Source organism: Polypterus senegalus, chromosome 4, assembly GCF_016835505.1.
Source record: "Polypterus senegalus isolate Bchr_013 chromosome 4, ASM1683550v1, whole genome shotgun sequence".
In the NCBI taxonomy this organism is placed as follows: domain Eukaryota; kingdom Metazoa; phylum Chordata; class Cladistia; order Polypteriformes; family Polypteridae; genus Polypterus; species Polypterus senegalus.
In genome coordinates this window covers 243,514,774-243,540,665 of record NC_053157.1, presented here as the reverse complement: position 1 = coordinate 243,540,665, position 25,892 = coordinate 243,514,774, and the positions used below count along the sequence as shown (strand labels likewise).

The 25,892-nt window shown below is 42.0% G+C and overlaps 1 protein-coding gene across 1 annotated transcript in view; it reads right to left on the bottom strand.

Annotated features, from left to right (window-relative positions):
* Positions 1-25,892, bottom strand: part of LOC120528971 (zinc finger protein 23-like) — a 34,822-nt gene that overhangs the window by 5,771 nt on the left and 3,159 nt on the right. The window contains exons 2-4 of the mRNA XM_039753039.1: positions 21,649-22,191; positions 15,383-16,134; positions 12,348-12,443 (exon numbers count right to left, since the gene is read on the bottom strand). Of these exons, the coding sequence (XP_039608973.1) occupies positions 12,348-12,443; positions 15,383-16,134; positions 21,649-22,063 (1,263 nt within the window). The 5' untranslated portion in view covers positions 22,064-22,191. The remainder of the gene's footprint in view (positions 1-12,347; positions 12,444-15,382; positions 16,135-21,648; positions 22,192-25,892) is intronic.

Here is a 25,892-nt window from a genome sequence, read left to right as displayed (position 1 = left end):
CCTTGACTGTCACTTCTGTGGCTTAACAAAGTCTTCCGTAAAAAAGTGCACAACATTAATACTCTAATAACCAATCTTAATGCACGTAAAAAATCTTGGCAGTGCGGCCTAAACACCAATAATTTAATTTCAATTGCTACTTTAGATGAACAATGCATTAAAACTATAAAAACAGATTATAGATTACATAAAAAATACACACAGAGCGGCACTAACAAAAATAACCTAGTTTCTGTTCCAAATATCAATAATGCGCATAGAATTCAGCCTGCCCCTCTGAAACATTAAATATGGCACTATTAAATTTTAGAGCTTTAACTAACAAGACGTTTTTTATCAACGATCTTATTAGTGATAGAAAAATGGATTTTATTGCACTAAGTGAAACTTGGCTTAGGTCAGACGGCGCGGCTGTTTTAATTGAATCTGCGCCTGCGGATTACAGTTTTACTTGTGCGGATTGCTGGGGAAAAAAGGGAGGCGGCTTGGCAAACATCTATTCCTGCTGGTTAAAGTGTAAAGATGTCAGTTTTGGAAAATTCAAATCCTTTGAGTATCTCGCTGTTGTTATTCATGGAGATTATCACGTTCTAGTTTTATCTGTGTATAGACCTCCTAAATATAATGCGTCTTTCTTTGAGGAATTCTCAAACTTAATGTCAATTTTAATTACAAACTATGACACACTCTTAATAGTCGTCGACTTTAACTTCATCCATCCATCCATCCATTTTCCAACCCATTGAATCTGAACACACGGTCACGGGGGTCTGCTGGAGCCAATCCCAGCCAACACAAGGCGCAAGGCAGGAACCAATTCTGCGCCGGGCGCCAACCCACCGCAGGACACACACACCCACACACCAAGCACACACTAGGGACAATTTAGGATCGCCAGTCCACCTAACCTGCATGTCTTTGGACCGTGGGAGGAAACCCATGCCGACACTGGGAGAACATGCAAACTGCACACAGGGAGGACCCGGGAAGCGAACCAGGGTCTCCTAACTGCGAGGTAGCAGCGCTACCACTGCGCCGCCCCGACTTTAACTTTCATATCCATAATCAGTGTGACCTACAAGTAAACGAATTCATGAACCTCCTGGACTCTTTTGATTTGAGACAGCTCGTTAATCAGCCTGCACATAAAGCAGGTCATACGCTAGACTTATTGATTACTAAAGGACTAAAAGTTGATATAAAGCAGGTCGTTGATATTGGTCTATCAGACCATTTTCTTCTACTATTTAATATAGAAATAATGATAGAAAACACCCATGAGAAGCATATTGTTAAAAAACGCTTCTTTGACTCATCAGCAGCTTTAAAACTTACAAACATTCTAAGCAATCAGTCCGTTTATAGTGCCAACTATAATAGCGAGGACAATGTAAATAGTAATGTGGAAAAATTTAATTCAAAAGTGAGAGCTGCTGTTGACATAGTTGCACCTGAAGAGACAGTTAAAAAATCTTCTAGCATTGTTATACCATGGAAGACCCAAAGAGTGTCTGATTTAAAGAGAACATGTCGGAGAGCTGAGCGTAAGTGGAGGAAGACTAAACTAACTATCCACTATGAAATATTGAAGGTTAAAATAACAGAATACAATAACACAGTCCGTCTTGAGAGGTGCTGCTATTTCTCTAATATTATAAATAACAATGCTAGTAATCCCAAAGTCTTATTCTCAACAATTGATCGTCTGCTAAACCAGGTAACTCAAAGGAATGCCTCCAAAATACTTCCAGTGCCACCTGTGAGGCTATTGCTGTATTTTTAAATCAAAAAATTAATGATATTAGAAATAACATAGTATATCTCCCCAACACTGCGGATCCTCCTAAACCCCAGTACTCCTTTATAAACAAATTAAACTCTTTGACTAGGATACAATTACCTGATTTACATAAAATAATCTCTCAACTGAAACCCTCCACCTGCGTCCTTGACCCAATACCAACAAGTTTTTTCAAGGAAGTATCAAGCGTGCTAATTGATAATATTCTTGACATAGTAAACTCGTCTTTAGATACTTAAGACTACTGTAGTTAAACCCCTACTTAAAAAAATAATCTTGACCCTCTGCTGTTGATAATTTTAGACCCATCTCTAACCTTCCCTTCTTAAGTAAAATTCTAGAGAAGGCAGTCATTATGCAGTTAAATGACCACCTCAATAAACCTGCTATTCTTGATAAATTTCAGTCAGGTTTCAGAGCAAATCACAGCACAGAAACTGCACTCGTTAAAGTAGTAAATGACGTGCGGGTAAATGCAGACAGAGGCCATTTATCTGTTCTCATCCTCTTAGATCTGAGTGCCGCATTTGACACCATTGATCATAATATTCTTAGAAATCGCCTTAGTCAATGGGTGGGCCTCTCTGGCAGTGTCTTAAATTGGTTTGAATCCTACCTGGCAGGGAGAAAATTCTTTGTGAGTTGTGGTAATTACAACTCAAAGACACATGATATCCAATATGGTGTTCCACAAGGCTCTATCCTGGTCGCTGCTCTTCTCAATCTACATGCTTCCGTTAGGTCAGATTATCTCAGGGCACAACGTGAGCTACCACAGCTATGCTGATGACACACAGCTGTACTTATCAATAGCACCTGATGACCCCGACTCTCTCGATTCACTAACACAATGTCTTACTTGTATTTCTGAATGGATGAATAGTAATTTTCTCAAGTTACATAAAGAGAAAACTAAAATTTTACTGATTGGCAATAATGGATTCAATGAGGTTATCAGAAATAAACTTGAGGCATTAGGACTAAAAGTCAAGACGGAAGTAAAAAACTTAGGGGTAACTGTTGACTGTAACCTGAATTTTAAATTGCATATTCATCAGATCACTAGGACAGCATTTTTTCACTGAAGAAACATAGCAAAAGTTTGACCTCTTATATCACTGAAAGATGCTGAGAAATTAGTTCACACTTTTGTTTTCAGTCGACTAGATTACTGTAACGCACTCCTCTCAGGACTACCCAAAAAAGACATAAATCATTTGCAACGAGTGCAGAATGCAGCTGCTAGAATCCTAATTAGGAAAAGAAAATCAGAACACATTACTCCAGTTTTGATGTCACTACACTGGTTACCTGTGTCATTCAGAATGGACTTTAAAATTCTGCTTATGGTTTATAAAGCCTTAAATAATCTCACTCCATCTTATATATCGGAATATCTGACGCCTTATATTCCAAATCATAACCTTAGATTCTCAAATGAGTGTCTGCTTAGAATTCCAAGAGCAAAACATAAAAGAAGTTGTGAGAAGGCCTTCTGCTGTTATTCACCTAAAATCTGGAATAGCCTGCCAATAGGAATTCGCCAGGCCAATACAGTGGAGCACTACGTACTGACCGCTACTCTTTCTTCTGTTTCTTTCTCCGGTTTCTTTGTGGTGGCAGCCTGCACCACCACCACCAACTCAAAGCATCATGATGCTCCAACATTGATGGATTAAAAGCTAGAAGTCTACATGACCATCATCATCAAGTCCTTCCGTGAAAACCCAAAATACAAAGAGGACTGTTTCATTTATGTTAGGAAGAATGCCCAGAGGGGACTGGGTTGTCTCGTGGTCTGGAACCCCTGCAGATTTTTTTTTTTTCTCCAGCCGTCTGGAGGTTATTTTTTTTGTTTTTTCTGTCCACCCTGGCCATCGGACCTTACTCTTATTCTATGTTAATTAATGTTGACTTATTTTATTTTCTTACTGTGTCTTTTATTTTTGTATTCTTCATTATGTAAAGCTCTTTGAGCTACTGTTTGTATGAAAATGTGCTATATAAATAAATGTTGTTGTTGTTGATTTCTGGACTGAACATATTGAGTGACAAGTTATATCCCACCTAATTTCTTTGAACAGAAGGATGCAACCCAGTTGTCTGACTCTGCTGTGGATGCTATTTTAGTACACCAGATGGCACTGGGTGTATAATAGAAGTCTGTCCTAAATAAATCAGATTGTAAAAGTTTTGTCTGTCCAGGCACAGAAGTGTGTGAAGAGTTCTTGCTCTGCCGATGAGAACATTCTTATAAATGGATCCTAGAGGAACTGGGCATGAAATAGGAAGCAACTCTGGACAGTGTGCCAGTCAAATGTGTGTACAGGTCACAAAGAAATCCACAGTGGAAATCCTAATGACGCAAATTACAGTCACTGCCAATTAACCAACCTGACATGTGAGGATGTGGGAGAGGAACTGGAGATACCATTAGTGGTAAACACCTCATGGACCATGAATGGTGATCTGGAAGGCCACAAAAGTGACCACCACACCAGCTTACTGTCCTTTATCATAAAATATGAATGGTTAAATTGTAGCTCCGCTGCATAGAAAATGTTGTGTGTTTGCCGCTTGTCTGTCTGTTCTCCTTGTGTGAGTATGAAGATAATCCATACATCCTGTTTGAAGAATAGACAAGTAATTGACAGCACAGAACATCTGAAGAAAGGACAGCTGGTTGTAATAGGAATTTGCATAAATCACACAATTATATGAAAGGAGGGAGGACCCGGAGGCGAACCAGGGTCTCCTAACTGCGAGGTAGCAGCGCTACCACTGCGCCGCCCGACTTTAACTTTCATATCCATAATCAGTGTGACCTACAAGTAAACGAATTCATGAACCTCCTGGACTCTTTTGATTTGAGACAGCTCGTTAATCAGCCTGCACATAAAGCAGGTCATACGCTAGACTTATTGATTACTAAAGGACTAAAAGTTGATATAAAGCAGGTCGTTGATATTGGTCTATCAGACCATTTTCTTCTACTATTTAATATAGAAATAATGATAGAAAACACCCATGAGAAGCATATTGTTAAAAAACGCTTCTTTGACTCATCAGCAGCTTTAAAACTTACAAACATTCTAAGCAATCAGTCCGTTTATAGTGCCAACTATAATAGCGAGGACAATGTAAATAGTAATGTGGAAAAATTTAATTCAAAAGTGAGAGCTGCTGTTGACATAGTTGCACCTGAAGAGACAGTTAAAAAATCTTCTAGCATTGTTATACCATGGAAGACCCAAAGAGTGTCTGATTTAAAGAGAACATGTCGGAGAGCTGGCGTAAATGGAGGAAGACTAAACTAACTATCCACTATGAAATATTGAAGGTTAAAATAACAGAATACAATAACACAGTCCGTCTTGAGAGGTGCTGCTATTTCTCTAATATTATAAATAACAATGCTAGTAATCCCAAAGTCTTATTCTCAACAATTGATCGTCTGCTAAACCAGGTAACTCAAAGGAATGCCTCCAAAATACTTCCAGTGCCACCTGTGAGGCTATTGCTGTATTTTTCAATCAAAAATTAATGATATTAGAAATAACATAGTATATCTCCCCAACACTGCGGATCCTCCTAAACCCCAGTACTCCTTTATAAACAAATTAAACTCTTTGACTAGGATACAATTACCTGATTTACATAAAATAATCTCTCAACTGAAACCCTCCACCTGCGTCCTTGACCCAATACCAACAAGTTTTTTCAAGGAAGTATCAAGCGTGCTAATTGATAATATTCTTGACATAGTAAACTCGTCTTTAGATACTTAAGACTACTGTAGTTAAACCCCTACTTAAAAAAATAATCTTGACCCCTCTGCTGTTGATAATTTTAGACCCATCTCTAACCTTCCCTTCTTAAGTAAAATTCTAGAGAAGGCAGTCATTATGCAGTTAAATGACCACCTCAATAAACCTGCTATTCTTGATAAATTTCAGTCAGGTTTCAGAGCAAATCACAGCACAGAAACTGCACTTTCGTTAAAGTAGTAAATGACGTGCGGGTAAATGCAGACAGAGGCCATTTATCTGTTCTCATCCTCTTAGATCTGAGTGCCGCATTTGACACCATTGATCATAATATTCTTAGAAATCGCCTTAGTCAATGGGTGGGCCTCTCTGGCAGTGTCTTAAATTGGTTTGAATCCTACCTGGCAGGGAGAAAATTCTTTGTGAGTTGTGGTAATTACAACTCAAAGACACATGATATCCAATATGGTGTTCCACAAGGCTCTATCCTGGTCCGCTGCTCTTCTCAATCTACATGCTTCCGTTAGGTCAGATTATCTCAGGGCACAACGTGAGCTACCACAGCTATGCTGATGACACACAGCTGTACTTATCAATAGCACCTGATGACCCCGACTCTCTCGATTCACTAACACAATGTCTTACTTGTATTTCTGAATGGATGAATAGTAATTTTCTCAAGTTACATAAAGAGAAAACTAAAATTTTACTGATTGGCAATAATGGATTCAATGAGGTTATCAGAAATAAACTTGAGGCATTAGGACTAAAAGTCAAGGCGGAAGTAAAAACTTAGGGGTAACTGTTGACTGTAACCTGAATTTTAAATTGCATATTCATCAGATCACTAGGACAGCATTTTTTCACTGAAGAAACATAGCAAAAGTTTGACCTCTTATATCACTGAAAGATGCTGAGAAATTAGTTCACACTTTTGTTTTCAGTCGACTAGATTACTGTAACGCACTCCTCTCAGGACTACCCAAAAAAGACATAAATCATTTGCAACGAGTGCAGAATGCAGCTGCTAGAATCCTAATTAGGAAAAAAAATCAGAACACATTACTCCAGTTTTGATGTCACTACACTGGTTACCTGTGTCATTCAGAATGGACTTTAAAATTCTGCTTATGGTTTATAAAGCCTTAAATAATCTCACTCCATCTTATATATGGAATATCTGACCTTATATTCCAAATCATAACCTTAGATTCTCAAATGAGTGTCTGCTTAGAATTCCAAGAGCAAAACATAAAAGAAGTTGTGAGAAGGCCTTCTGCTGTTATTCACCTAAAATCTGGAATAGCCTGCCAATAGGAATTCGCCAGGCCAATACAGTGGAGCACTACGTACTGACCGCTACTCTTTCTTCTGTTTCTTTCTCGGTTTCTTTGTGGTGGCAGCCTGCACCACCACCACCAACTCAAAGCATCATGATGCTCCAACATTGATGGATTAAAAGCTAGAAGTCTACATGACCATCATCATCAAGTCCTTCCGTGAAAACCCAAAATACAAAGAGGACTGTTTCATTTATGTTAGGAAGAATGCCCAGAGGGGACTGGGTTGTCTCGTGGTCTGGAACCCCTGCAGATTTTTTTTTTTTCTCCAGCCGTCTGGAGGTTATTTTTTTTGTTTTTTCTGTCCACCCTGGCCATCGGACCTTACTCTTATTCTATGTTAATTAATGTTGACTTATTTTATTTTCTTACTGTGTCTTTTATTTTTGTATTCTTCATTATGTAAAGCTCTTTGAGCTACTGTTTGTATGAAAATGTGCTATATAAATAAATGTTGTTGTTGTTGATTTCTGGACTGAACATATTGAGTGACAAGTTATATCCCACCTAATTTCTTTGAACAGAAGGATGCAACCCAGTTGTCTGACTCTGCTGTGGATGCTATTTTAGTACACCAGATGGCACTGGGTGTATAATAGAAGTCTGTCCTAAATAAATCAGATTGTAAAAGTTTTGTCTGTCCAGGCACAGAAGTGTGTGAAGAGTTCTTGCTCTGCCGATGAGAACATTCTTATAAATGGATCCTAGAGGAACTGGGCATGAAATAGGAAGCAACTCTGGACAGTGTGCCAGTCAAATGTGTGTCCAGGTCACAAAGAAATCCACAGTGGAAATCCTAATGGGGCAAATTACAGTCACTGCCAATTAACCAACCTGACATGTGAGGATGTGGGAGAGGAACTGGAGATACCAGTAGTGGTAAACACCTCATGGACCATGAATGGTGATCTGGAAGGCCACAAAAGTGACCACCACACCAGCTTACTGTCCTTTATCATAAAATATGAATGGTTAAATTGTAGCTCCGCTGCATAGAAAATGTTGTGTGTTTGCCGCTTGTCTGTCTGTTCTCCTTGTGTGAGTATGAAGATAATCCATACATCCTGTTTGAAGAATAGACAAGTAATTGACAGCACAGAACATCTGAAGAAAGGACAGCTGGTTGTAATAGGAATTTGCATAAATCACACAATTATATGAAAGGAGAAAAGAACAACAATTGGAGGAAAAAGACTAAACAGAGCAGCATCTGTTAAAAGGAACTCTATCTGTGAAGACCTGTCTAAATAGGTGAAGGTCAGCGATCGTCTCCAGGGATGTGAATCTTGAATTTAATCCCAACTACCAGACTCTGTGAGCTCACTGCAGTCCTTTTATTATAATGGCTCAGGACTGACTAGGAAAACATTTTACATTTTCATTTTCAGCTTCTATCATTGGCCATCTTCTCCAATTCATTTCCACATTATAATCAGATAACTTGAACTCTGTTCAGAAGGGCCTGAGGTTTGTATTTCACTCCCTCTATTTCTATTCACATGTATGGGGGGTTATTGTGTGTTGAATGTCATTGTAATTTTCATCTTTAATTAATTGTTTAATTTTTCCTGCTTTTCTGAAATTGCCTTATAACTGTCTTTTTGACACATACTGTATATATTCATTTGACTTTAGAGCTGATGAAATCAATAGATGAATGTACAGCAGGACTCTTAATGGGCGGATACTGGCCTGTCCTTATATTAGTTTAGGAAGGCGAGTGGCAGCAATCGGCCCATTTCAGCAGATCAGCATGTAAACAAGTGGAGGTGTGCGTTACCGGCACCGAGTCCAGCAGCCCAACACCTTCACTTATGGAGTCCAATAAAGCTGCGACATATCAGAATGAATAGAGAAAGTCCTCCTCCTTGAACCGTCACCTTATCGTGGTGGAGGGGTTTGCGTGTCCCTATGATCCTAGGAGCTATGTTGTCCGGGGCTTTATGCCTGGTAGAACCACCAAGGCAAACTGGTCCTAGGTGAGGGATGAGACAAAGAGCGGTTCAACAAACCTCCGATGAAGAGCAAAAACTTTGGACAATGTTTTCCCTTGCCCGGACGCGGGTCACCGGGGCCCCCCTCTGGAGCCAGGCCTGGAGGTGGGGCTCGATGGCGAGCACCTGGTGGCCGGGCCTGCACCCATGGGGCTTGGCCGGGCACAGCTCGAAGAGGTAACGTGGGTCCTCCTCCCCATGGGCTCACCACCTATGGGAGGGGCCAAGGAGGTTGGGTGCAGTGTGAGTTGGGTGGTGGCCGAAGGTGGGGACCTTGGCGGTCTGATCCTCGGCTACAGAAACTGGCTCTTGGGGCGTGGAATGTCACCTCTCTGAAGGGAAGGAGCCTGAGCTAGTGCGAGGTGAGAGGTTCGGCTAGATATAGTCGGACTCACCTCGGCGCACAGCTTGGACTCTGGAACCAATCTCCTTGAGAGGGGCTGGACTCTCTACCACTCTGGAGTTGCCCCGGTGAGAGGCCGAGCAGGTGTGGGCATACTTATTGCCCCGACTTGGAGCCTGTGCATTGGGGTTTACCCCGTGGACGAGAGGGTGGCCTCTCTCCGCCGGGTGGGGAAGGGTCCTGACTGTTGTTTGTGCATATGCGCCAACAGCAGTTTGGAGTATCCACCCTTTTGGAGTCTCTGGAGGGTTGCTAGAGGGCATACCTTCTGGGGATTCCCTCGTTTTGCTGGGAGACTTCAATGCTCACATGGGCAATGACAGTGAGACCTGGAAGGGCGTGATTGGGAGGAATGGCCCCGATCTGAACCGGCGGTGTTTTGTTGTTGGACTTCTGTGCTCGTCATGGATTGTCCATAACGAACACCATGTTCAAGCATAAGGGTGTTCATATGTGCACTTGGCACCAGGACACCCTAGGCCTCAGGTCGATGATCGACTTTGTGGTGGTATGCCGGACTTGCGGCCATATGTCTTGGACACTTTCGGGTGAAGAGAGGGGCGGAGCTGTCAACTGATCACCACCTGGTGGTGAGTTGGCCGATGGTGGGGAAGATGCGGTCAGACCTGGTAGGCCCAAGCGTGTTGTGAGGGTCTGCTGGGAGCGGCTGGCAGAGTCCCCTGTCAGAAGTAGCTTCAACTCCCACCTCCGGCAGAACTTCAACCCGTCCCGAGGGAGGTGGGGACATTGAGTCGAATGGGCCATGTTCCGTGCCTCTATTGTTGAGGCGGCTGACGGAGCTGTGGCCGCAAGGTGGTGGTGCCGTCGTGGCGGCAATCCCGAACCCGTTGGTGGACACCGGCGTGAGGGATGCCGTCAAGCTGAAGAAGGAGTCCTATAGGACTTTTTTGTCCTGTGGGTCTCTGGAGGCAGCTGATAGGTACCGGCAGGCCAAGCGGAACGCTGCGGTTGTTGCTGAGGCAAAACTCGGGCATGGGAGGAGTTTGGAGAGCCATGGAGAGCGACTTTGGACGGCTTCGAGGAGATTCTGGTCCACCGTCCGGCGTCTCAGGAGGGAAGCAGTGCAGTGTCAACACCGTATATGGTGGGATGGTGCGCTGCTGACCTCGACTTCGGGCGTTGTGGGTCGGTGGGAGGAGTACTTCAAGACCTCCTCAATCCCACTAACATGCCTTCCAATGAGGAAGCAGAGCCTGGGGACTCTGAGGTGGGCTCTCCCATCTCTGGGACTGAAGTCACCGAGGTGGTCAAAAACTCCTTGGTGGCAGGGCCCCGGGTGGATGAGATCGCCCGGAGTTCCTTAAGGCTCTGGATGTTGTAGGACTGTCTTGGTTGACACGTCTCTGCAACATCGCATGGACATCGGGGACAGTGCCTCTGGATTGGCAGACCGGGGTGGTGGTCCCCCTCTTTAAAAAGGGGGACCGGAGGGTGTGTTCCAACTATAGAGGGATCACACTCCTCAGCCTCCCTGGAAAAGTCTATTCAGGGGTTCTGGAGAGGAGGGTCCGTCGGATAGTCGAACCTCGGATTCAGGAGGAACAGTGTGGTTTCCGTCCTGGTCGGAACAGTGGACCAGCTCTTCACCCTTAGCAGAGTCCTGGAGGGTGCATGGGAGTTTGCCCGACCGGTCTACATGTGTTTTGTGGACTTGGAAAAGGCATTCGACCGTGTCCCTCGGGAATCCTGTGGGGGTGCTCGGGAGTATGGGGTACGGACCCCTGATAAGAGCTGTTTGGTCTCTGTACAACCGTGTCAGAGCTTGGTCCGCATTGCCGGCAGTAAGTCGAGCCCGTTTCCAGTGAGAGTTGGACTTGTCACCGATTCTGTTCATAACTTTTATGGACAGAATCTAGCCAGGGTGTTGAAGGGGTCGGTTTGGTGGACTCAGGATTGGGTCACTGCTTTTGCAGATGATGTTGTCCTGTTTGCTTCATCAGTCCGTGATCTTCAACTCTCTCTGGATCGGTTCGCAGCTGAGTGTGAAGCGGCTGGGATGAGAATCAACACCTCCAAATCCGAGAGCATGGTCCTCATGCCCTCTCAGGGTTGGGGGAGAGATCCTGCCCCAAGTGGAGGAGTTCAAGTATCTCGGGGTCTTGTTCACGAGTGAGGGAAGAATGGAGCGTGAGATCGACAGGCGGATCGGTGCAGCGTTCCCAGTGATGCGGGCTCTGCATCGGTCTGTCGTGGCGAAAAAGGAGCTGAGCCGTAAGGCAAAGCTCTCAATTTACCAGTCGATCTACGCTCCTACCCTCAGCTATGGTCATGAGCTATGGGTAGTGACGAAAGAACGAGATCGAATACAAGCGGCTGAAATGAGTTTCCTCCGCAGGGTGTCTGGGCTTTCCCTTAAAGATAGGGTGAGAAGCTCAGTCATCCGGGAGGGGCTCAGACTAGAGCCACTGCTCCTCCGCATCGAGAGGAGTCAGATGAGGTGGCTCGGGCATCTGATCAGGATGCCTCCTGGATGCCTCCCTGGTGAGGTGTTCCGGGCACGACCAACCGGGAGGAGGCCCCGGGGAAGACCCAGGACACGCTGGAGGGACTGTCTCCCGGGTGGCCTGGGAGCATGGGGATTCTCCGGAAGAGCTGGAAGAAGTGGCCGGGAAGAGGGAAGTCTGGGCCTCTCTGCTTAAGCTGCTGCCCCCGCGACCCGACCTCGGATAAGCGGAAGAGGATGGATGGATGGATGGATAGAGAAAGTCCATTAGGGAATGTTGTGTCGACTGATCCAACTCAGAACATCAGTGCCAACCTTCATTATGAGTTATTATTAGGATAAGTGAAGTCACCTTTAAGTGGAGGAATGAGAAACCTGAGGACATGAGGGTCTTGTGGTCTGAATTCCTAATGACTAAAACATGAAATGCTGTCAGCAGTGAAATGCCATGAAGGACACAATAAACCATCTTCTCTCCTTCTCCATCTCCCTGTCCTCACACGTCATCACCACAAACTCACAACCCTTTTAGTTTTTATCCTCTCTTTGATATGAAGTGTCATCTTAATTCCACTCACCTTCATCTCTTCCACTGTCCTCGTTGTCTCCTTCAGTTTCTTCTCTTTTTCTTCAAGTCTCCTCCTAATTTTCCTCAGTGTCACCCCCAGCTGTTTCTGTTTGGACACACAAGAGGACACATGGTGGTCTCATCAGAATTCTCTTCCACTTTCTGAGCTCGTGGTGTCATTTTGAGTGATTAAATTTGTACAACACATGTGTTTCACATTCCATGACACAACTTACTGTTTCTGTCACACTTGTCTTCATTTTGACACAGTAGGTGACACAAACAGATTTAATTAAACAAATATGAATATCACACAAGCATTCAAATAAAGGTTTAATTTAACACTTCAATTCAAGATAGACTTTGGGCTTGAAGAGAGCTACAAATAAAGGAGACAGTCTGAAGGCTCACTGGTGTACAAGTCAGTCTTTGAGATTTACAGGACATCACATCGACAACCAGGATATCAGAGCTTCACACATAAAAACTGAAGAAACCTGCAAACCCAGAAGACCTCGGATGGCTAAGGACTGCAATTGTAGGACCAACAAGGCCACTGTGGAGTTGAGACTTGTGAGAACTTTGTCAAGTGTTTGGTCATTTTATGGAGTCAAGTGAGATAACTGAGGCCGAGAAGACACGAGTGAGTCCGAGGAGTTCAGGAAAAAGTTAAATCTGAAGAGGAGTTTAATGAGCTCAGAGAAATCTGACAAGAAATCAAAGGAGTCACTAATAGAAATACTTAAAGAAAACATTATAACTGAAGATCTGAGACATAAATAATAACACAAGTGAAAGTTAACTAACTCAGAGTTCAAACATGAACAAGAGCAAACGAGTCGCACACAGTGGGCTGCTTTATGGCTTGGAGGGCATGTGGCTTGGGTATTTTACAGAGAGGCGCAGATCCAGTTGTCATTGTCAACATCACAGTAAGTGGCAAAAGTAAGAGCAGGCTGGCAATTGTGTAAGAAAAGAGTGAAAATGGAGGAGCTAAGATTAGGAGTAGAAGACACCCGGTGGTCTTATCAGAAGTGCTGTCTGTGACACAAGACACTGGGAGGACTGGAGAGATCAGAGAGTTTAACATGAGGCTCACATTGGGTTTAAGATGGAGGGGCACAGGGCTAAGGGGCATCAGGGGGATTTGTACATCAGATGGCAGCTGCACCCCTGGCATGGGATCCTCTGATGTTTTAGGAAGTCAAACAAGGAGGTCAGTCATGGACGTTTAACAAGGAGTTTTAGAAGTCGAGGTTTAAAAACTCATAATGAGAAACAGGCAGTGATATTAATAAGACTAAGGGATAAGCTAAGGTGGATATTAATCAATAGAGTAAAAAAATATACTAATACTAAAAACAAATATAGAATCAAACTAGAGAACTGGAAACCAAAAACATAAGACTAATAAATTAAAAGATTATAATAATAAGAGTAAGTAACAAAAGAGTGAAAACCTCAAATGAGAGTGAAAGTGAACAAAAATAACAGGAGCGTGAGTTTACCAAGTCTTAACAGTCCATGTAGTAGGCCGTGATAATAATAAAAGTGTAAAAAGTTAACTTTGAAATGTCTTGTCTACAGGGGATTAATCAAAATCAAATTATCAGTACATTTTAAATAGGAGATCTAAATACGCGAGGTTATCAAAAAGAAAACAAATGAATGGCAGAAAATGAAACCTGACTAAAGCCAAGAACAGAGATTTGACAAGACACATTAAGGGTACAGGCCTGAAATTAGGAGTGGGCTACAGACCACCAAATACAGACAGAAGTGTCAGACAGGCACATACAGCTTTAAATGGCTGAGACCCCACTTACTGAACTAATCTGCACATTCACACAAAGCGCACATTAAGATCTCATGATTTCAGTCTTCTAAAGAGTCCAAGGATTAATAAAACAACAGAGGGAGGTCGAAATTTACATTACGGGTTCTCAAAACTGTGATCTGATTGGCCTGCTCATATATAATGATGCCCCTTCACTCTCAGGCTTACGAGTTGCCACATTAGTCTGGCATAGCTAGTAGAGCTGACTGTTAGCTGTGCTTATTAAGTCTCTGTTTGTTAGTCATTTGTATAAAAGTGTAAATAATATAATTATCATGAATCACCCACTATTCTGTTTCTTTTCTCGTTTCAGTATTCTGCTCTTCCACTTCTCCACTGCCAAGCTGTTTAGTAGTCCATGACTGGGACACCTGAGGTATCAGGAGCCTTTGAAGTCAAGAGTTAAAGGACTGATTAGCCTGCCCAGTACAGACGTGTACAGCAGAATGACCACCAGGAGGTGGGTAGCCAGTAGGCTGAGGTCTTCAGACGTGTCGGACTTCTCTCAGTTCAAAATGGCTGCTGAACCTACAGAGGTTTATTTCCTCCAGATGTGCTGACAGTTGTTGTTTCTGATTTCCTCTCCTCTTTTGTTAGCTGTCCTTGTCTCGATGATGAAATTAATGGAGGTGTCCTGTTTGATCCTTTCATGTTACTCAGTTGAAGTTGCTTTGATTAATGTCTAATTAAACTAATCTTTAATTTTGGGTGTGTACATGTTGTATTTTGTAAAGTTTGTCAGCTTGTCTCCAGTGAACTGAGCTTGCAGCGATGACGACAACACAAAAAATACTGCAAACTTAAAATGCCATCTATACTATAAAGCTACTTAAAACGTTATGCGCATTGTAAGAATGTTAGATCTAATCTCAATCATCAATATTAACTGACATGCGAGTGTAACGTGTCTCTTAGAGAGGCCTGAGGTACTCCAGACACAACTGATCAGAACACAAAGAACCTCCGCTCAGTTTAATGAGAGCACTCAGCTCACTCGACTGTCCATGGATCACACTGTGTATCTCATCCTGGACTCTTTCATGTCTTCTACCCAGTCTCACCAGGATAGCCTCCAGCTCCCTGCTATCCTATACAAGCAGACTGAGACTCCTCAACATGAAGGAATAGATTTCTCTGACAAACTACATTTACATATCACTTAACTCCTGCTGTTTATTTACTTCCATTAAACACTAAACTCCACTCACCTGTTTTCCTTCTCTTTCCATCTTCTGCTCGACCTTTTCATGACTACCATGTTCAGTCATTTTACACATCATGCAGATACACTTCTCATCAGTTTTACAAAACATCTCCAGACATTTCTGATGTTTCTCACAGAGTTTCCTCTTCAGATTTCTATCAGGATCAACCAGCTTGGGGTGCTTTGAGGCTGCTACTTCATAGTCAGGCTGTTCACCTGTGTGGATTCTTCTGTGTCTCCGAAGATTGCTTTTCATTGAGAACGACTTACCACATTCTGGACAACAATGAGGTTTCTTTCCTGTGTGGATTCTTCTGTGCCTCTGAAGACTGCTTCTCCATGACAACGACTTGCCACAATCTGGACAACAACTCGTTTTTTCTCCTGTGTGGCTTCTTCTGTGTATCTGAAGACTTCTTTTCTTTAAGAACGACTTATCACATTCTGAACAGCAATATGTTTTTTCTCCTGTGTGAATCTTCATATGTTTATTAAGAGAACTTTTTTGTGTGAATTGTTTCCCACATTCCAAACATTTTTTTCCAGTATGAATTTGGATTTCTTTCTCCACTTGCTGTCGATCAGTTTTGATGGCTTCTGTCTGTGTTGCTCCAGTAGCAGTGAGAGAACTGCACTGCAAATAGTCTGCTGTCAGGTTCTCTGATCCTCTTGCTGATTTCTTCATGCCTTTCTCTTTGTATTGAGGAGAGGGTTCACAAAATGAAGGTGGAGAGACGCTGCCATTCTTCTGTAAATCTGAAATACAAGAAACATTTTAAACATTTTTTTCCTGACATGTTTATCCAAGGCGACTTACAACATTTGAGACACAATTGGTTACATTTCTCTTTTTCTTCCAACTGGAGCACAGAGAGGTCACGTGACTTGCTCGTGGTCACATGGTGTCAATAGGTGAATTCAAACCTGCAACTTCAGGATTTGATGTCCAAATTCCTAAGCACTACCCGACTTTTAAAATAAATGAAACAATTCAAGTGGTATCACACTGGTTGGAGTTCCTTCTTCACACTAAGATGCCATTTATGGTCTGTCTACTCCGTGTGTGGTCTTTACATGCTCTGCTGCTGTCTGTTCAATTTCTCCACCTCTCTCTCATATGTGAAAGACAGGCCTGATTTGATCAATCGATCACAAAGCTAATTTCCACTCCAAATGACTTGATCGATGATCAGCAAATTAGCCGACTTTAACATCTGATCTTGAATGATAAAAAACACGCAAGACAAAGTTCCAACATTACCAACATACAGAAACACGTCCTCGCCAGTCTTACAGTTTTAGTGCCTTCCTACAAGAGATAACAAATTTGCGGTTTGTAATATTTGTGCAAAGAAGTCAGTGATGGAGGATTCTCTGCTAACACTCAACAATACAAACCTTATTCAGCATCTGAGAAGTCAACACAAAAGGGACTGGTGTGAAGAACAAGCTGTTCAAAGGCTGAGGCGACCATCAAGCTTAGTCGCCTACTCTCACTCGTAAAATTAATTAACCAGGCATTAGATGTTTTGACTAAAATCCCATTTATTAGCCTTTCAGTGAATGTGTAGGTAGATGGGAGGTGTAAGAGCCAATCTTAGAAAGTTAAAGTTTTGAGTGAAACTCATATTAATGTTTGCTTAATTTGAATAGAATACAAATTTCTTTCTTAGTCATAACTTATGGTATAGTCTTTTCCACCTATAAGTTAGTAAGAGATAGAACCTTCTTACTAGAACTGAGAAACAGTGTGATAATAAGCTATGTTGTGGTAAGAACTGGTCCCAGTAAAGAGGGACTTGAAAGACCCATTTTCAAGTTAGAAATGGGATAAGCATACAGTTTTCTCACCGTGTAGAAATGGTTCTGAAACGTTAAGTAAATAGTAACGACTTGAGACGTAAAGAGATTAAGCTTAGAACTGAACTTTTCTTAACATTAATTTTTCCTTTTTTTGCTATTTTAATTTTCTTTTTTGTGTTAACTGTTTTACATTGAAACTTAACTACATTTTTAAAAACAAAGATATTTTGTCTGTGGAATAATTTCTGCGCGTCAGGCTTTTGTTAAATCCCATTTTTTGAGTTGAAGCTGCTGAAAACGCAGCTACAATTGGTAATAAGGAAGATCAATATGAGAAAGAAAATAGCAAAGTGACTGAAAGAGAAAGTTGTGGAATGTTGTGTGAGAGTTTTGAAAGACGTAACAGTTGGTGTGAAGAATGTGAAGTGCTATCATGTAGGACACCCACTGCTAAAGTAGAAAGCAGGGCAAGTGAGTGTAAATCACCCTTGGTCAAAGTTAGGGCCGTAGTAACAGGAACCCTAAAACATGGGTGGGTGACTTCGCTGAGACAGATGAGTGCTCAGATAAAGAGTGGGAATGTGAGTGTGAGGAAAAGGAGAGAGATAAAAGGAAGGGAAAACAGCAGGAATGTAATCTTCCATTATTCTCCCCTACACCACCATCTCCAGGTAATTCTGAGGCCTGTCCAGTATTTAAAGAATATGCTACACCGATAGATATTTCACCACTGTTAGGAAAGGTCACCAGTGCTGCACTGAAATTTGATTTAGGACAAAGAAATCAGATAGAAGGCAGAGAAGCTGGTGAGTGTGAATGGCAATTGTGACTGAAAGGCATGAAATGGATAATGCTATATTGGTACTGAGTGACGAAAGTGCAGAAATAAAACAAGAAAGTGTGGCAATGAAAGAAATTCAAGTGCCTGTGTGCTGTGAGAGATTGCCGGCCGTGTATCCCGGCCAACACCCCCAAACCACCAGGTGGAGCCATCCCTGCAAAAAGGGAAGGGCCCCGAATTCCAGCAGGGCGTCATGGAAAATGGAGTCTTGCTGGACACCATAGGGGCCACCGGAGGACGCTGCAGGGAGGCCCAGGGACTTGTACTTTCTTTATAGCCCAGAAGTAATTCACAATTATGGAAACGGAAGAAATGATATACTTCTGGGAGGAAGAGGAGTTTTGATCTGACCCGGAAGTGCTAGGAATCACATGGACTGGGGAGATTAGAAGCACCTCTGGGTCAAAATACTTTAAAAGGAATCAGTGAGCTGAGTTGGGAGGCAGGGTGGCTAAGCGTCTGGGATTGGAGGATTAGTTAATGTTTATTTGTATTGTTTATTGAGTATTGTGGAGTAGAGGGTGCTTGGTGCACATTATTATTATAATAAATAGTCATCTTTGGACTTTTATCTGGCGTCTGACATGGTGCCTGAGGGTTCAAGGGGTCGAGAGAGCCCCTAATCAGTCACAGTGTAAAAGTCTAAAAGTGCTAGTGCAAGAATGATTAAGCTGGAAAGAAAGTGCACCAGTTTAGGAGTTGGTTTGAATGAAACAGGACAAGCCAAAGAACAAAAGATGGGGGACGGTGCAACAGGAAGGTTTACAAGCTCAGCCAGCAAGCCAGGAATGCACAGGGTGTGAAGGTCCTAACAGCTCTGACAGACCCAGCAGTAATTATAACGCAGACACACTTAGGTTCAATAATTAGAAACCTGACTGACCATTTGTTTAAAAATACAGCCTGTGAAACTCCATGTATTGAAATGGAGAAAAGTAAGCTGGCCTTAAGTAAAGAACAAAGGTCAGTGTTAGGAGAGATGCTGGATCTGGCACTTGGATTCTGGAGAAGTTTTAGCTCACACTTTAAGGTAGCAATTACCATAAAAAAGGACACATGAAAAAAATAGAAGGCTAGTGCAGGAAGACAGGAAAGGGAAAATAGTTATTTCTGTTTCAATTTCCTGACCTTTAGCAATAGTGCTGTATTATAAGGTTTTATGGACTTTGTGGTGGTGCGGGTAATAAATAGTGAAGGCAAGTAGCAGAGTAAAATCCATGCAGGAGATTGGGTAACCATTAGCACATTGGAGCAGAGGGCAGTGTGGCCGTAGTGGCCAAGGTGTTCCAATGAATGCCTGGAAGCAAAGTTTGAGTGTTGGCACCAGGACAGAAACTGCTTGCCACCTTCCATTTTGTAGACCTGCCTACATAGCTGAATGAATAAAGAAGCGAGGAAAAGACGACAAGCAAAGACTAAAGACAAAGACATGAAGAAGAACTGAAGAGACAGCAAGAAAAAGACACTTACTGGAGTTTAAGTGAGTAACAAGTCCACAGGCCACGTTACAATAAAGCAAGGCAGAACAGCTACAGTTTAAAAAGAAACGTATACTGAGCAAATTGGTGATGCAGGTGCAGCTGGTACAATTAGTAGTTATATGGGCTCCGATGTTTAGGTAAAGATTAATTGGGAAAGCACAAAAGCCCTGCTGAGATTGTCAGCTGTGGTACAAACACAGGACCAGTGGGCCGATTCTGAACCGAGATGTTCAGCACAGCGAGTATACATATGGAGATCAAACAACTCTAGGGGTGGCCTACAGAAGGAATGGTGAGAGTTGTGTAGCTGTGATGTCCCATGGTGGTGATGCCAGCCTATACTGGTAAAGGCTGATGGCAGTCAAGGGTTACACCATGGGTAGAAATGCACAACAGGCAACTAAGTCAACCCCAAATGTGTGAAGAGGGGCCAGAAATGTTGGTTTGTGAACAGTTCATGCAGCGGCACATGTGCTCTCACTTGGGCAGAAGTGGTTATACTGGCACCTGTGGTATGTTACCTTTCAAATTTGTGATGTTAATTGTACAACTGCATATGTTTAAATGGATAACTATACAGTTATGAATTCTGTAACAGATATTATCATAATGACAGAGGGTAGCTGAGAGATCCAAAGAAACTCCCCACCAACAGAACTGCAGAATGCATGAAGAAATTGTCAATAAAAAAAAACGATATTTGAGTCAGCAGCATCAGAGGTGAATCTTTATCTCTGTGAACCTCATACCACAAGAGATGCTGGGCCACTGGCTTTCTGGAGGACCAATAAAAATTGTCGTCGTACCTGTGCCTTCCTTATACAAGTGGGGACAGTGAGGGTCTGTTCAGTATGTCAGCACACATTGTGGCTTACAGGAGGACCAGACTGTCCTCAGAACATGCAGAGATGCTTATATTCTTAGATAAGAACCTGAAGCGTTCACCATGACTATCTTGATTTCTTCTCGTCGTAGTAGACAGCTGCAAATATCTAATTGAACATTTTATTTGATTAGAAATGCAGAGTATGATTAAGACAGGCCTTTTGTTTTGTTCAGCTTGCTTTTGTTCCATTATGTGTGCATTATGGGTAAATGTTCTTTATGTATGCTGGAGCACTTTATAATGGAATGTGAAGTTTATGTATGGCTAAAAATACATTATTTAAAAAAAAAAAAGAAAAACAATATTATTATTGATATCAGCAGATCCTAAAGGAATGGAATGGGTGATCAATATCAGCTCTCATGACTCTGATCAGAGCCTCTCTACCCAATCATGTGCCTGAATTGGGGTTTTCTCTTCTTAATTGTAATATATTTGATGATATTTACATCCTCTAGAACCTAATCTGGACTAAAAATAAACATACAAATATATCTGCCTGTGTTAGGTGGGCACAGTGTTTAGCACAGCGGCTTTATTGTTCAGGTGTCGTGGGGTCAAATCCTGTCCACAATTGCTCCAGATAGGGGCTGTGAATGGAGTTTCTGGTTATTCTGTTTTTTCCCCTCATCTCCAAAAACATGCAGGTGAAGTGGAGGGGTGACTCCAAATTGACCCGATGGGACTGTGGGAGACTGAAGGGCCCAAGATCATCTCCACGTGAAGACTTCACACCACTGACAACTTGTCCAGGCCATGCTGCCCCAGCAAGTTCAGGCTGAGAGCAGAACACAAGATGCTGAAAGAAGACCCTGAGACCCCCTGAATGTCATCAAGGCTCATACAGGTAGCTCTCGTCACTGTTAACGTCAAAGTGCACGAGATTACCATTAGAAAGATGAGGTACATATTAGGTGGGCACTGGCTTGAGAAAATTCACTCTTATTTAGTGCACAGGGCTGAGGATTTTATTCTTTCTTATTTTTTTTCTGGAAATTCCTGCCTAAACTGCCACACAATTTAACAAATATACACGTCCTTTACAAAATATGACTTCTGATATTCTCATTGAATGTAATGCCTAACATCGTTTATTAAATAAACTATTGTTTGTTATCATGGGCCTGAGCAGGTGGTCTTTATCCAAGTTCAATTATCTGTGATCTCCACTCTCATTTCAATCTTCTAAAAACATCAAAGCACCCATTGTTAGAATTTATAAAGGCTCTCTTTCTTTTATATTTAATTACATTACTCACTTATTCCAACACTCCCAGTTGACTCTTCTCCTTCTCTCCCATTTTCCTCGGTGATTTTCTCTTCAGACTCTGATAACTCTGATTTCAGCTCTACAGAATTCTCCTGCTTAGCCAGTCGTCCCGTATTAGTGGACCAGGACTGTAAACCGGATGGAGATTCTTCACAGGCATCTCGCTTGAAAATACCCTCAGTTTCATGCTGTTGATGTTGAAGACCACATGAGAAATCATTCAAATCCTCAGCTTTAATGGCAGCAGTCACCCCCTTGCACTCCTCCTGCTCTTTAAAAACTGAAATTCTTTCTTCATGATCCTCCAGCTTCACACACACATCCTCTGGTGTGAGCCACTCACAGTCCTCTTCTTTAATGTCCACCATTCTTTCATCCACGCCATCTTTTTTGGCAGAGGCCATACTCTGTGGGAAACTCTTCTCTCTCTTTAAGTGTCTGCCCTTCTCTTCTCAGATTCACTTCTCACATGCACAGCCCTGAGCTGGAGGCTATTAGACACCTCAGTGTATGGCCAGAGAAATGGGAAAGCCTGTGAAAATAAAAGTGGGAGAATTAACTTCATAAAGTCAGTAACAATAATGAGCACACTTCAGGGTCACAGTGCCCTCCATGAGGTTTGAGTCAATTCTCAAAGTTCTATTAAAGCTGTCATATTTAGGGCTTTGTTGGATATCCTCACTGGACTTGAACTGTGCATCAGGAGCTTCATTCTATTAAGTTGTTATATTCTATATCTTATAAATGTGCTGCTATTTGTGGGATTACAAGACTGCATCCCGACTGGGAGTAGGACATTCGGGGTTTGAGGAGAGTGGGTTTGTACAGCTTTTTAAGCTCCAGATGTATTGAGGCACGTTTTCAATCATTAAACATTTAAGGTTTAAGAATCATGAGTAACAATTCACATAATTACTATTTCAGGTACTAAAGACCAGGACTTTGTCTGACGTTATCTTTATGGAGAGCTGTAACTTCTCCACCTTTTCACAGGCAGCAGCACTTCATTCCCTTCATAACAACCAGCTGAATCTTCCTGACATTTGAGCAGAGTTGACAGACAATGCACCACACTGTCTGACAGCAGACCAGGACGTTTTCAAAGGGGTTACGCCTAACAGGGTATCATGGCATCAGTTTGGTGGGAGAGACCTGGAAGTACTGTGTCACTAGTGATGGGGGAAAAATCAGCTTTCTTCGAGAAGCCTGCCAGGAAAAGGAGACGGGCAACCTTCTAGTCAGTGAAGGAGATTGTGCTGACCAAGGGAGGCAGGAAACCTCAGATGGATTAGCGGGTTCAAATCAGGACGGCACCACGCTGAACATGTCCACCTCTACAAAGAGGTCTTTGTGAATGAGAACACATCAGCTCAGGCTGTAACAAATATCTTAGATTAGCGAATGTAAAATGTGGTGGAGGAGCAATAAAGAAATAGGAAGAGCATTGGCAATTTGGCAAATTTAATGTAACAGTCAGAAGAAGTTGTGGGAAATCAAAGTGCTGAACATCATAATATTGGCTTTTATAAATGGATTTTTCTTAAATATGAAGCTAAACATTCAATATATTGACCTGCCCAGTAGGTGGACGATACTCAGGATGTCTGCCAACATCAAACTCTAGAGCTCCTCCACTCCTTCCCACTTAACACAAATGAATAAAAGTCAAGTAGACACAGTTAAGTAGTGATAGTGAAGAAAAACAACTGTAAAATGTAAAACCGTACAGCAGTGTGTCATCAACACCGAAGCACTGAAATGACACACATGAACCAGTATAACATTTTATATTGTTAACCCATAAAAATATGTTTTTTATTCTGTGAAAAATGGTAAGCACAGCACAGAAAAACAAGATCTGTCATCAGAGAGGAAATCGTATTCTACCTTCCATTTAGGACACCAAGTTATTAAAGAATCGTTGCTGTTTGCTGACATGTCTGGTTTGCTCTGATACTCTGTCATGTGGTTTCGAAGAATATATATTCTTTAAACAGCGACCTTACATTAAATTAACTCAGAATAATCAGAGGTATTTGTTTATAGCTGTTTCTTCAATATTATTTTAAATTCATGAGCTCCTGATGTAAAATACGTTTGTGTGTTTCCATTTTAGGAAGCAGAACTTAAACATTTAATGTTTTTTGTTCACATCGGTTTCTAAATTTGCATACTGTTATGATATTTGCATAAGGACACGCCCCCTTTTTTACCATAGTGCGCCTGATGACCTCCAAAAAAAACAAACTTAACCAAACTCAGCAGAATGACATCCCATAAACCACAAGAGTGACCTTCACTCGTCCACGAGACAACGCGACCAAAATAAACGCTCAGTTCTTTTCATAAAAGTGAATGGGGTGCCATGTTGGCTATCAGGCCCAGTTCTGCCGGTCATGTAAAGGGTGAATACACGAAGGCGGCCGAACAAACGCAGGCTCGGCGCGGGGCTCGTCTTTTCCTGTCCAGTGTCAGTAACTTGTTTCAAAGAGAAACAGGCAAATCACAACACGTGAACTGTGACAGCTCAAGTACGCAGCACATCATAAGTCAATTTTCTTTAAATTTTTTTTTTTGACATTAAGGAAATTGTGAAAATTTTTAATTTTAAATACACTGGTTTAGAAAACGAGTGAAGGTATAATAGGGTGAAGTGACGGCTGAAATTAAATGGTGGCTTTACCTCTAGAACCGGGCCTGTTTGCTGTTGATTGTTGCTCTTTTACTGATACTGGTCTGGGCTTCTGACAGCATTTGTGATGGTTTAGTGATTTTTATTACAGCGCATGCATTTCATCTACTGGTTAAATGTTCACGTTTATTGTAATGTGCAGTAAAGAAATAAAAACACATTTATTTACTTCATAATATACAACAATAAAAAATGTTATAGACCTAAAAATATTCTCACCTTATTGTTTACAAAAAAGTCTGCCAACCACAGCTGCCAGTTTTGTCCAGTAATTTCATTCAAACCAAGTCAAGTCGAGAAGGTGAGAATAAAAAAATAAATAAAATAAAAAATCGTGAGTGGTCTTCGCTTCGACTTTCCCGGCGGATTTTATATGTAAGCATATCTAAATATATAACGTGGATTTTTCGCTGCTTCGCGGGTTCTGCGAACAATGTGTCTTTTTACTTCCTTGTACATGCTTCCTCAGTTGGTTTGCCCAGTTGATTTCATACAAGGGACACTATTGGCGGATGCCTGAGAAACTAACCAATCAGAGCATGCAGTTAAGTTCCTGTGTGCTGAATGGCTCAGCGACGGAGCGCTGAATTGATTCTCTTGGCGTTAACCAGGAAGTCTCGTCTCGCTCATTCAGCATCAGCGTGTTTCTCTGTGTAAAGAGTTCACTTTTGTGCTTATCTTTGTGTTTATCGTTGTCCATAGTCAAGCCCTTCATTAAGGCTCCAAAACGATCTGCTCATGCTACTACTTCAGGGGCCGTGTGCAAGCGCCAATGGAAGATGTTAACGATTGCCAAAAAGGTAAACGTTTTGGATTTGTTGAAGGAAGGGAAAAGCTACACCGCTGTAGGGCGCCATTACGGCATCAATGAGGCTACGATTCTTTTTATTTAAAAAGTAGGAAAGGAATATAAGATCTACGGCCGCAGTGTCCTTTTAACCAGGGTGCAAAATGAGTTGTAAGTGGATGTAATAAGGCAGTAGTCTGGATGGAATCTGCTTTAGGGATTTGGATTGAAGAAGAACAACGGCAGTGCTACACAATCGCCTGAAGTGGCTCCTTTAAGGGCTGTAACGCTCTCCTTTGGTGTGCAGTAAAATTAAACTCATCGTTATCGGACAAGTCATCGTGTCATTGTTGGTGAGTAACCATAATTAACTTTCTACTTACAGTACTTAGTACATGTACGTACGTTTAGTGTCACTGTACACAATTTGTCTTGCATTGTACGTATTTATTGCTGGTGGCCTGTCTATCGTAATGGCTGTAACATATGTCAGAGGTTCTCAAACTCGGTCCTGGAGGACGCCTGTGGCTGTAGGTTTTTGTTCCAGCCAGATTCCTAATCAGTGACAACACCCGATAGCACTGAGCTCATTTAATTAGACGGTATTATTTATCTTTTATTCTACATTCAGAAAAGCCCTGCATGATTTTTACATTTTTATAAGAAACTTAGAAATATTTGTTTTTGTTGTGGATTTAAATGCTTAACTCACTTATTATATTTCGCCCTTTCTCTGTGCAGTTTGCTCCCTTCA